Raw genomic sequence first — 13,605 nt, 5'->3', positions numbered from 1 at the left:
GGCTTCTTTAATTTCTTCAAACATTCTTAAATTTTTGTGTGTATAAATCTTTCAGTTCATTTGTTAAATTTATTCCTAAGTATTTATTCTATGTTTTCCAGTTTTATTGATACATAATTGACATACACAGCACTGGATAAGTTTAAGGTACATAGTGTAATGATATGGCTTAAAAATATCATGAAATAATTGCCTCAGTAAGTTTAATGAACATCGATCATCTCACATAGATACAGAATTTTAAAAATTTAATTTTTCCTTATGATGATAACTCTGAGGATTTACTATTTTTTTTGATGCGTAGTATGTCTTTTCTAGTTCCTTAAGGTATAAATTACAGTGTTTACTTGAGTTTTTTCCTTAATGTAGATATTTATTGCTATAAACTTACCTCTTAGAACCTCTTTCCCAAAGTTTTGGTGACCTGTGTTTTCATTTTCATTTGTCTTAAGATACTTTCTGATTTCTCTTTTGATTTCTTCAAAACACATTGGTTTTTGAGGAATGTGTTGCTTAATTTCTACATATTTGTACATTTTTCAATTTTCCTTCTGTTACTGATTTCTATTTTTATACCACTGTAGCTAAAAAATGGTACTTGAATTTCAATCATCTTCAATTTGTTAAGGCTTATTCTATGGTCTTTGTGTACTCGGGAAGAATATGTATCATGTAACTAAAATAGTTTATTTCTGGACTCTCTATATGACTATTCTTATGCTAGCATCACACTATTTTGATGAACACAAACACAGTAAGTTTTAAAATCAGGAAGTATGACTCTTCTAACTTTGCTTTATTTGAAGAGAAAAGAAGTAAAGGAACTGTAGTAGGGGAGAAACCAAAATGGTAGGTAGGACACAGAGCAAGTAAGATCTGTTAGAACATGTTATAGAAGTCTGTCCTTATCAAAAGGACAGAAAAAACTAACTGGAGCATTTTAGGCAAAGAGGCATACTCAGATTTACATTTTGATGATATTGGCAGAAATTCAGAGGATGTATTTGCAAGGCAGAAACAGAGTGTGTGTACAAATAGAGCAACTGAAGGTAAAGGAATGCAAGAGAGACATACCTGTAACTGGGATTTTGAAATATGCAGTAGAAGTAGGGCAAAAGTGTCATAGCAGAAACTACAATAAAATGTTTGGTGGATTGGATTAATGGGCTATACTCTGAAGGATGTCAAGAATGGAAACAACAGTGATACTATTTAATAAGATAGTAAACAATGGAAGAAGACCACACTGCAGAATAGGAGACAGATTATGAGTTAGAATTCAGTGAAGAGGTACATGGGAAGGTCTATATAAAGACAGACTCTATATATCTAGGTGATGATTAAAGCAATCCATGAGAATGAGATGGCTAAGGGCTATGGTTGAGCCTTGAAGGATGCCAACATCTGGCTTTATAGAAAACAAAGGGATGAGAAAAAACAGTAAGGAAGAAGCCAAAAGATTACTGTGTTAGCTAATCCAACTAGAAGATGTGCTTTAAAAAGAGGGTAGAGGAGGACTGTGATCACACTAGTTCATGTTAAATTATAAAATTGAGAATATATTTCAAAGTAGATGGATATTTAGAAATAGAAAAATAAATTATTGAATTTGGCTGAATTCTAGAATTTCCAAAATCCAAATTCGTCTTTAGAACAATAGATGCTTTTATATTATAGCCTGAAATGTAAAAAGCAAATGTGGGACAGAACCAACTAAATATATATATATATATAAAACATCCATCAAAAATGTCTACAACATTGAAAGACTACACTAAATATTTTAATAAGTATTACCACAAGCATTATATATCCATTCCCTACAAATGATCAAAACAAGCTTCTCCAAATTAAGAGTACCCAGAGGATTATATAACTGTAATTCTGGCATTTGTGAAGGATTTTATGTTGTTATTTACTAGATGATCAAATGAAAATGTGAATTTGTCATAGAAACTCATGTCTAGAACTGAAATATGCACCACTTCTTGAGAACTACGGTACTTCCCTACACAATAACACTGTATACCATCTGAATCCTTGCAGAAACTTAATTCAAAAATATGGTTTTAATAAACAACATCATTTTTCTAGTTTTATAATATGGCTAAAATCCACTTAAAATTCAGTGCACTATTGTGATTTCTGTAAACTACTTTTAAATTTTCTATCAAGTGAAAATAACCATTTGGATAGACAAGAATTTAAGACTGGGGTTTGCTAATGAAAAGTCATGAACTCACAGAAAAGTCTGGAAGTATTTGGTAGATTGATCAAACTTGTGGGTGGTCAGTTGTGACCCTGCTATCTTGCAGTTCAGGGAGAAAAATAATGGTGTATTGGCTTACAAAACTATATGTGCAACTACAGTTATTCTCTAATCAATTACCATGGGGCAATAATTGTTTTTTTAAATGTCTTTCTCATGATGTCATTTCACATAGTTGAAAATTGATCCAGAACTTATAAATTTTTTCATTGCCGAATCATTTGAATGAGTAAAATCTTTATGGGTTTGTTAGACATTGCTTTAAAAATGCCCATCTCAAATATATTCTCTCTTATTGAAACATCAATAACAGAAGAAATGTTCTTTGAATCACTTTCTGTCAAGTAATACATTCCTTAAAATCATCTTTTAAGACGAACTATGCATGAGTTTGAGAACAAAAGAAAGAAAAAATTTATATGAGAGGCAGTATAAGAATGTGTTTGAGAACTTGGCTTTCTCGGTTAAAAAGTTCACTTTTAATTTACAATATATGTGACCTTGGGCAGTTGCTCTCCCTTTTCCCTATTTATAAAATCTGGATAATAAGTATAACTTTATCATAAGAATATTATAGAGAATAGATATGTTGGTATTTGTAAGAAGATAAAAGAAATCATTGCATATAATAAATATACAATATATGTTAGATATTAATAATATATATTTAAACATAAGTGGAATATATAGATATATACTTTTTAAGATAGTCAAGTCTTTTAGTTTTCTTAGTTTGCTCTGCAAGATTTAAAATAGTGAGAGTTTAGATAATGTGAGTGTGTTTGTAACTGTGTGTCTATTAATAGATATATTGATAAATGTGAAATAGAATTATTTTTCTGTTGTATCCAAATTGGATATGGGCTCAAAGTTGAAGACATATGAAAATCATTTTGTTTCAATTAGAAAAAGGCAAATTGGCTTACTGATGTTTGACTTAAATGATTTCTATTTTCTTTCTGGTATTGAGATAAAATATTTTGCACCTAGCTGATACATACTATATATAATCCTGATGGTTCAGATGGTAAAGAATATGCCTGCAATTGCAGGAGACCTAAGTTTGATCCCTGGGTTGGGAAGATCTCTTGGAGAAGGGAATAGCAACCCACTCCAGTATTCTTGCCTGGAGAACCCCATGGGCAGAGTATATAGTTCATGGGGTCACAAAGAGTTGGACACAACTGAGCAACTAACACTTTCACTTTTATTAGAAAATTACATATTTATATTGCATTTTATTTTGCAGAAATTCATTGCTGACAATCAAAAAGTTATTATTCAGAGAAGTCATTGAGAAGTTTTCATTATTTTAGATATTAACAAAGAGCAACTATGGGGTCGCACAGAGTCGGACACGACTGACGTGACGTAGCAGCAGCAAGAGCAACTATTTAAACTACTACTTAATGTGTAAAATTATCTATTAAAGGATACTGATCATTTTTGTAAATATTTTATAAAGTAAATTAACTTGATAAGCCATTGCAGTATTCACGAATGTATTTTTAACAGAACTAGAATAAATAATTATAAAATTTGTGTGTATGTTAGTCAATCAGTTGTGCCCAACTCTTTGTTACCCCATGCACTGTAGCCTGCCAGGAATTCTCCAGGCAAGAGTACTGGAGTGGGTTGCCATTCCCTTCTGCAGGGGATCTTCCCAACCCAGGGATCAAACCCAGGTCTCCAAGGAGCCCATTTGTGCAGATATGAAAGCACAAAAGACTCAGAATGGCCAAAACAATCTTGAGAAAGAACAAAGTTGAAGGTGTCCCACTACCTGATTTCAAGCTATACTACAAAGCTACAGCAATCAAAACAATATAGTATTGGCACAAAAACAGACATGGATCAATAAAACAGAATAAAAAGCCCCCAAATGTATCGACATTTACATGGTCAATTAGTCACAAAAGAGTCGGACAAGACTTACAACAATCTACAACAAAGGAGAAAAAGAATATACAATGAAAAGATACTTCTTCAATAAATGGTTTTGGGAAGACTGGAATGTAAATCAAATTAGACTATCTTAGAGCATATATAAAAATAAACTCAAAGTTGATTAGAATCTTAAATGTAGGCTCTGAAACCATAAAACCCTAGTGGAAAACCTAGGCAGTGTAATCTTTGACATGGGTTTTAGCAATATTTTTTTGGATCCATTTCCTCAGGCAAAGGAAACAAAAGCAAAAATAAACAAATGGGACTGCATCAGACGAAATCTTTTGCAGAGCAAAGGAACTATCAATAAAACAAAAAGGCAGCTTACTGAATGGACAAAAATATTTACAAAGGATATATACATATATATATATATATATATATATATATATATAAAGTTAATATACAAAGAGCTTATACAAATCAACTTCATAAAAAATATGCAATCTGCTCAAAAACTGGGCAGAGGATCTAAACGGTAATTTTTCAAAGATGACATACAGATGGCCAAGAGACACATAAAATGTGCTGTATGCATGAATGCATGCTAAGTCGCTTCAGTTGTCCAGCTCTTTGTGACCCAATGGACTGTAGCCCATCAGGCTCCTCCATCCATGGGGATTCTCCGGGGAAGAATACTAGAGTGGGTTGCCATGCCCTCCTCCAGGGGATCTTCCTGACCCAGGGATCGAATCCATGACTTTTCCGTTCCCTGCACTGGCAGATGGGTTCTTTACCACTAGCACCACCTGGGAAGTCAAAAAATGCTGCATATCTTGGTATATCTGAAACTAACATAAAATTATATACCTATTACATTTAAACTTTAAATAATACCTTTATTGGATAGGTCAACAAATAATGTTATGAACTTCATTAAGTCAGATGCAAACTCTATAGACTAGGTGTTACCTGAAACTTGCATGGATTATTTTCTTTTAATGATCTTCCACTGAGATCCACCACGGTAGATCAAACATTTTTAATTAGCTAAAATTTAAACAGTATCCAGCACCTACCTGTGGTTTGGGAAAATTTTTTTGCTGTTTGATTGAACTAAGATTGTTCAGACTATTTGATTGAACACATTCAAACTGGTTCTTGAGTAATTAAGCTCATCTGCAGTCTTTAAAGACTATATTACTTTCAATTAACATGATTTTTTATAAAAATTTATTTCATATTGAGAGAAGTAGAGTGTGGCACTGGAAAGTTTTATTATTATTTTTTTTTTTAGCACAGGATGAGAGAAAGCAGGTCAGGAAGCAACAGTCAGAACTGGACATGGAACAACAGACTGGTTCCAAATAGGAAAAGGAGTACGTCAAGGCTGTATATTGTCACCCTGCTTATTTAACTTATATGCAGAGTACATCATGAGAAAGGCTGGGCTGGAATAAACACAAGCTGGAATCAAGATTGCCGGGAGAAATATCAATAACCTCAGATATGCGGATGACACCACCCTTATGGCAGAAAGTGAAGAAAAACTAAAGAGCCTCTTGATGAAGGTGAAGGAGGAGAGTGAAAAAGTTGGCTTAAAGCTCAACGTTCAGAAAACTAAGATCATGGCATCTGGTCCCATCACTCCATGGGAAATAGATGGGGAAACAGTGGAAACAGTGTCAGACTTTACTTTTTTGGGCTCCAAAATCACTGCTGATGGTGACTGCAGCCATGAAATTAAAAGATGCTTACTACTTGGAAGGAAGGTTATGGCCAACCTAGATAGCATGTTTAAAAGCAGAGACATTACTTTGCCAACAAAAGTCCGTCTAGCCAAGACTATGGTTTTTCCAGTGGTCATGTATGGATGTGAGAGTTGGACGGTGAAGAAAGCTGAGCGCCGCAGAATTGATGCTTTTGAACTGTGGTTTTGGAGAAGACTCTTGAGAGTTTCTTGGACTGCAAGGAGATCCAATCAATCCATCCTAAAAGAGATCAATCCTGGGTGTTCATTGGAAGGTCTGATATTGAAGCTGAAGCTCCAATACTTTGGCCACCTCATGCGAAGGGTTGACTCATTGGAAAAGACCCTAATGCTGGGTAGGATTGGGGGCGGGAGGAGAAGGGGACGACAGAGGATGAGATGGTTGGATGGCATCACCGACTCGATGGACATGGGTTTGGGTAAACTCCAGGAGTTGGTGTTGGACAGAGAGGCCTGGCGTGCTGCAATTCATGGGGTCGCAGAGAGTCGGACACGACTGAGCGACTGAACTGAACTGAGAGAAAGCAAAATCACTGACTGATGGAATCTAATAATCATTTACCTAAAGCTGATTTGAACCAGATTTAGCTGTTCCTACTCTGCTCATCAAGATAAAAAACTTTGGGGCTTTGGCTATGGATCATTTTTTATTTAATAAATGGTTGTAATTTCAATGACCTTTTCTTAAACCTACTTATCTACTTACATGCACAATTGTAAGAACTGAAGCTTGAGGTTTTTCCAATCCATTTCTTAAAACAAGAATTATTCCCATTGTGATGTGAATTAGAGTTTGGTTATGATCATTCAAACAAACCATGTTGAACAATTATTTTTACAATCCCACAATACTGATTCCTTTCCACCCTTGACTTCTCAACATTAGTCAGGAAAAAAAAAGGAGAAAAAGAACAGAAAACATGACTCTTTCTCTTTTTTATCTAACAAATGGAAGTAAAAAGAAATGTAATCAAAGACATGCAATACATGCCTACTATTTTAGATACTTTTAGAACATTTATTCATTCATCATTTTATTTGCTCATTCAAATACTTTAAGAACATTTTAAGAACTTGGCAATATTGTAGACACTGGGGATATTACATAAACAAGAAAAATCTCTGCCATTGTAAAATGTATGCCACTGTAAAATGTATACAATAGTGAGTGGATATAGAAAGTAACTTGTAAGCAAAAATTATTTCAGATAGGGATAATTAACATGGACAAAATGAAACAAAATAATGCATGAAGGTACATGTTGTGTGCTGAGGTGGGAGGCATGAAGAACATCTTTAATTAGAACTGTCAGCAAAAGCAAAGCTGAGGTTATGATATTTGAATTAAAATAGATCCAATCTCAAAATCAATACTATAATAATATGTCATTGAAAATTTTCACTTAAAATCAAGTCAACTGTTTCAATAATTTTATGAAGTACATTAAGAAGCAAGCATCACTTGTATAATGAGAGAAAACCTTTAAATTCACTTGTATGTATGTAGAGCAGTATCAACATTGTTACATACATTATGTACATAACTAATATAATTTAATAGTATAATGATACAAATGATATAAAAGATTTATTTTTCTTTGATTCTTTATCACATGATGTCAAAATTATAAAATAACCATATCCAAAGGAAAATTGTAAGCTTGTATATTAAAATGGCTGATGTATCCAAAATGTTTGAACATATGACTTTAGGGTGAGAGATTGAATATATAGAAATACAAATGTCTTTATTTCATAAAATACTAAATATTCTCTTAAATCATGGACATTTGACTTTGCATAAGAATATACTGATTACCAAGTTATTCAATTTTCATTATGTGTTTCCTGAGGTTGACTCAGTTAGACATCAGGCCAGCTGCTATTTGTAGGTTTGCAATTCTTACCAGAGAAATAGCCCATTTTTAATTTTTTTAAATGAAAGGCAATTTTCTCAATTTTAACTGAACCTTCTATCTCAAGCATTGCTAATTTCTATTTCATTCCCTATGCAGTTTTCTTATTGATCTATCAAAAATACAAATATATCATTGAAAAGTATTAACATATAATTCCATGCTTAAAATGTTTCACACTCCTATTATCTGGTCAGTGCTTTTCAACATGTGTCACTGATATGTTCTAAATTGCACTGGGCATTGCACATATGTATCAGAGTGTGGGGATCTTTGTATTGAGGTATATTTTACATCCAGTGAAATGAATAAAATTTAAGTGTATAATTCAACACCTTTTGAAAATATCTTTCACTTGATAACTCAGACTCCTATCAAAATACAAATATTTTCACCATTTGAGAAAGAGCCCTTCTGCTTCTTCCCAAATTCCATATCTCTCCCCACTCCATCAAGAAGCAACCACTGTTGTGTTTTCTTATATGTTTCTTATTAAACTGTAACAGAATTTCATGTCTATACATGGAATATCTGGCTTCTTTTGATTAGCTGAATAGAATACTGTTTCTGATGTTTATCAATTTTTGTACATAATAGTAGCTTTTTTCCATTTTTTGTGTTAAAATGCTGAGAGTTATTTCACTACATGCATATACATTTTTCCTAGCCAGACTCCAGTTGGTGGACATTTAGATGTTTCCTGTTTTCAGCAACTATGAATATTCTTGTTATATTATGGACATGCCTGTGCACTTTTTTTTTGTATACATATATTTTCACTTATCTTATTTAAATACCTAAGTGCAGTGTATGGAACAGCAGGGTCATGTTAAGAAACAAACTTTATGTTTAACTTTAAGAGAAACTGAGAAGCTTATTTCCAAGATGACATTAATCATTTTATCCTCTCATCACTAATGTCCACATCCATGCCAACAATGAGTGTTGATGGTCTTTTTGAAATCTAATAAGTATGTAGCAGTATCTCACTGAGGTCTTCTTTTGCATTTCTTTGATTACCAATAATGGCAACAACTTACTCATGTGCCAGTAGGCATTTGTATATCTTATTTTGTGTATTATTTTTGCATCTTTTGACTAATTTTTAACTTGGTTGTGTTGTTATTACTGTAATAGTTGTAATTATTAATGTAATTCTGGATACAGTTTCCTTATCAAATGAATTTTTGATTTTTTTATCCTACTCTATAGTTTGTTTCTTCTATTCTCTATTAAAACAGAATGCCTAATTTAAGGCCAAGAAAACAGTTTCTTGTACAACAAGAGAATAAAGTATTCTAGCATCATATATTTTAAAAAGATGTTAACGTTTTAATGAGTCATTTTGGTACTATGTTTAAAAATAAATTGACCAAGTAAATGTAACTGACTTCTGGACTCCATTCTGTTCCATTAATCTAGTTGTCTATCTTTATGTTAATACCATCAACCACCTCGGTAAACATAGATGATGTGTGCAAATTTTGATTTCAGATGGTGAAACTCCTCCAGCACTGTTCTTTCTTAATTGAAATTGTTTTGTCCAAGTGCTTTGAGTTACATTTTGTAATCAGTTGGTCAATTTCTACCAACAATATGCTGAAAATTTTATTACCATTGTGTCTATCTATAGATTAACTTGTATGAATTGGCAGCAAAACAATATTGAGTGCTCCATTCCATTACCCTGGTATGGATCCCTGTTTGTTTGTTTGTTTTTTCTTTTTAGTTTTCCTTGAATGTGGTTTTTTAGCTGCATGCTACAAATTATAATATGAGGTATCTTTAATATCATTCAATTCAAAACTGTTTCTTTTTACTTTCAAATTTTTTTGTTCTATTGGTTAAGTGCAAATAGGATGCTTAGGTGATAAATGTATGGGCATTTTTGAGCTATCTCTTGGCTGTTGATTTCTAATTTGTATTTTTCTTTGTATAATTCCTAAACATGCTTTATTAAATTTATACCTAATTATATCACATTAAAATATAATGCTGTACCTGATATTGTGATTGTAATTCCAATTTATACATACATACTAATCCTAAAGGAGATCAGTCCTGGGTGTTCATTGGAAGGACTGATGTTGAAGCTGAAACTCCAATACTTTGGCCACCGCATGCGAAGAATTGACTCATTGGAAAAGACCCTAATGCTGGGAAGGATTGGGGGCAGGAGGAGAAGGGGACGACAGAGGATGAGATGGTTGGATGGCATCACTGACTCAATGGACATGGGTTTGGGTAAACTCCAGGAGTTGGTGATGGACAGGGAGGCCTGGTGTGCTGAGATTCATGGGGTCGCAGAGTCAGACACGACTGAGCGACTGAACTGAACTGAACTGACACACACATACACATTAACCCACTATTTTATCACTTTACTAAATTCCTTTATTAGCACTGGTAGGTTTTTATGGTTGTTGCATTGTTTTTTGTTTTTGTTCCTTAGGATATTCTACAAACAAGGTTATGTCCTCTGTGAAGACAGGCAACTATTTCTTCCTATTGAACTGGTATGACCTTGTTTTTTTTTTCTCCCCCTTTTTCTTGACTTATTGCACCTCTAGTTTGAATACAAATGATGAATATATATACATGCCTTTTTTGCAGTCTTAAGGGAAAGTTTTCAGTTTTTAACATATATTGTGATGCTAGCTATAGTTTTATTGCTTTGGTTTTTGTTGATGTGTTTCATCAAAATGAAATTTTATTCTATTGCTAAAATGCTAGTAGTTTTATTATGAGCATGTGTTAGATTTGTCTGATACTTTCTAAATTTATTGATATATTGATAATAATATGTTTTTGTTTCTCCTGTAATGAATACAATGAATTATATTGCTTGATTTTTAATTTAACAAGTGTGGCATTCCTGCAATAAACAAAATTTGGTCAGTATATATTAACATTTATGGAGCTTGCTGAGTGAGTTTTGCTAATATTTGTTGAGGATTTATAGCACCTAAATCAGAGGTTAGTCTGATAATTAAAATTTTATTGGAACTTAGCTATGTCAATTCATTTAACTATACTCTGTGACTGCTTTTACATGGCTATGGGAGAGTTGAGCAGTTTCTACAGAAACAATATGACCCACAAAGTATAAAATATTTACTCCGTGAGCTTTGAAACCAAATGTTTGCTAACCTGAGTCCGATGTTAACGAATGATATTAGTGTGTAGTTCCTTTCTTTCTTTTTTTGGTAATGTCTTTGAAATTTCTGGCCTTATAAAGTAAGGTGAGAAGTGCTAATTGCTCCTTTATGAAAGAGTTTTTGTAAATTTTTTTCTTATAATATTTTAGAATAGAATTTTGATAAGGCTTGTGGCCTGGAGTTTTCTTAGATGGAAAGCTTAAAAAACAATTACTTTAATATATAAGATTATTATTTTGTAAATTTGCTCTATAGATATTTTAGTAATTTATTTTCAATGAATTTGTTCACACCTAAGTAAATTAATAATTTTATCATAATATTACTTTATTATGCTTCTAAAGGATCTATAGTGGTTTACCAATTTAATTTCTAAATTATTGAGTTGTGTTTTCTCCATTTTTTTTGATTAGTCTAGTTAGTGATTTACCAATTTTACTAATATTTTTAAAGAATCAAGTTTTGTTCTTATTTATTTCTGTTTTCTCCATTTTGTGTTTAATTGATTTAATTCTATTTACTATTTTTTCCCCTTTGCTTATTTTGAATTTAATTTGCTGTTCTTTTTCTAGCTTCTCTGGGTAGACATTAAAATTTCTTCTCTTCTATAAACATTTAAAAGTTAGTTACTAAGCCCTAATTTAGCTACATCCCTCCCATTTTGATATGTTATAACTTATTTTAAAATACTGATATTTTCTAATTTCCCTTATATGATTTTTTTCTTAAACTCATAGATCATTTAAAAATATGCTGCTTAATTTCCAAATAGTTGAGTATTTTATAGATTTTTTTTGTTACTGATTTCTAATATAATACCATTTTTCTCAAAAACACATTCTTAAAACTTTCATATTTATTAAGAATTATTTTATGGTCTGGCACATGGCCTATTCTAGTTTTAACTATATGGGGTTGAAACAAAATACAGTCTATTCTGATTAGGTATACTTTTCTATAAATGCCAGTTAATTCTATTTGGTTAACAGTATCCATGGACAGAGGAGCCTGGTAGGCTATATAGTCCATGGGGTTGCAAAGAGTTGGACATAACTGAGCAACTAATACAACAACATATCTCAAGATTTTTATACCCTTATTGATTTGCTATATAGTTACTCAATAAATGACTGAGCGGGACTGTTGACATTTCCAACTATAATCTCAGTTTGCTTCCTTATCACTTCAGTTTCATATTTTGACAAAATTTGAAGCTATATACATATATTAATACTTTCAGAATTGCTATCTCTTTATGGTTAATTTAACGTTTATCAATGTGAAATGTCTATTTTATTTCTGGTAATCTTTCTCATTCTGGAATTGACTTTATTATTAATACAGCCACTCCATTTTTCATGATGGGTGTTTGTTTCGTATATCATTTTTCATTCTCCTTTGAGTCCATAAGTATCTTCACAATCAATCTGGGCCTGTAAATATCATCATAAATACTAGACAAGGTACAGCTTTGCTGGTATGAAGTTCCCATAGCTTCACTTTGTTTAGAGATGTCTTTATTTCCTCTGCATATTCCTAGCATATTTATGCTGGATATGTAATTATAGGTTAAAAGTCTTTAAATAAAAACTTTTATTAAAAAATGTTGAGATTTGATAGAAAACAACAAAATTTTGTAAAGCGATTACCTTTCAATTAAAAAATTAATTATTTTAAAAAAACTGGCTAAAAAAATGTATCCTTTATGTAGTTCCTTTAAATGTAATAGGTCTTTTTTCCCTTAGTTCTTTTAAAGATTTGGTTTTGGCAGTTTTTTTATAATGTACCTTAATGCTTACTTGCCGGTCTCAATGAAGCACAACTGGGATAGGTAACTGTTTTAACTAAACTCATAAAGACAGAGAAAGTTAAGCAAAATGAGAAGACAGTGAACTTGTTTCAATCAAAAAGATACGAAAAAACCCTCAAATAGCAACTAAGGGTATAACAAATAAAGGGTTAATGTCCAAAATTCATAAACAGCTTATACAATGTAATATCAAAAACACAAACATCAGGAGTACAAACTGAACAGAGATCAAAGAAATTTTTTAAGTGAAGATATGCAGATGTCCATTAGGCATCTGAAAAAATACTCAATATCTCTAGCTATCAGAGTAACGCAAATCAAAACCACAATGAGATGTCACTTCACACCTGTTGGAATGTCTATCACCTAAAGTCTACAAATAACAAACACTGGCAAGGATGTGGAAAAAAGGGAACCCTAGTATACTGTCGGTGGGAATGTAAACTGGTACAACCACGATGGAAAACAGTATGGACGTTTTTCAAAATACCAAAAATAGTATACCTTGTGAGCCAGCAACTCCATTACTAGGTATGTATTTGAAGAAACTGGAAACACTAATTCAAAAGATACATGCATCGCAATGTTCACAGCAGCATTATTTACCATAGCCAAGATATGGAAGCAACCTAAGTGTCAATCAACAGATGACTGGATAAAGAAGTGGCATTATACACATATTCAATTATATATATATATATGCATATATATATAATTGAATAGGTATATATAATGTGTATTACATATATATACAATTGAATTTTACTCAGCCATAAAAAAGAATGAAATTCTGC

The 13,605-nt window shown here is 32.2% G+C and overlaps 1 protein-coding gene across 1 annotated transcript in view; it reads left to right on the top strand.

The window, feature by feature from the left end:
* Nucleotides 1–13,605, top strand: part of LOC145525355 (uncharacterized) — a 337,940-nt gene that overhangs the window by 3,403 nt on the left and 320,932 nt on the right. The window contains exon 4 of the mRNA XM_081538152.1: nucleotides 10,296–10,359. Within this exon, the coding sequence (XP_081394278.1) occupies nucleotides 10,296–10,359 (64 nt within the window). The remainder of the gene's footprint in view (nucleotides 1–10,295; nucleotides 10,360–13,605) is intronic.

This window comes from Giraffa tippelskirchi, chromosome 11, assembly GCF_054371585.1.
Source record: "Giraffa tippelskirchi isolate mGirTip1 chromosome 11, T2T-mGirTip1v1.2.pri, whole genome shotgun sequence".
Lineage (NCBI taxonomy): Eukaryota > Metazoa > Chordata > Mammalia > Artiodactyla > Giraffidae > Giraffa > Giraffa tippelskirchi.
The sequence above is the reverse complement of the archived record's forward strand: the minus strand, read 5'-3'. Positions and strand labels throughout refer to the sequence as shown.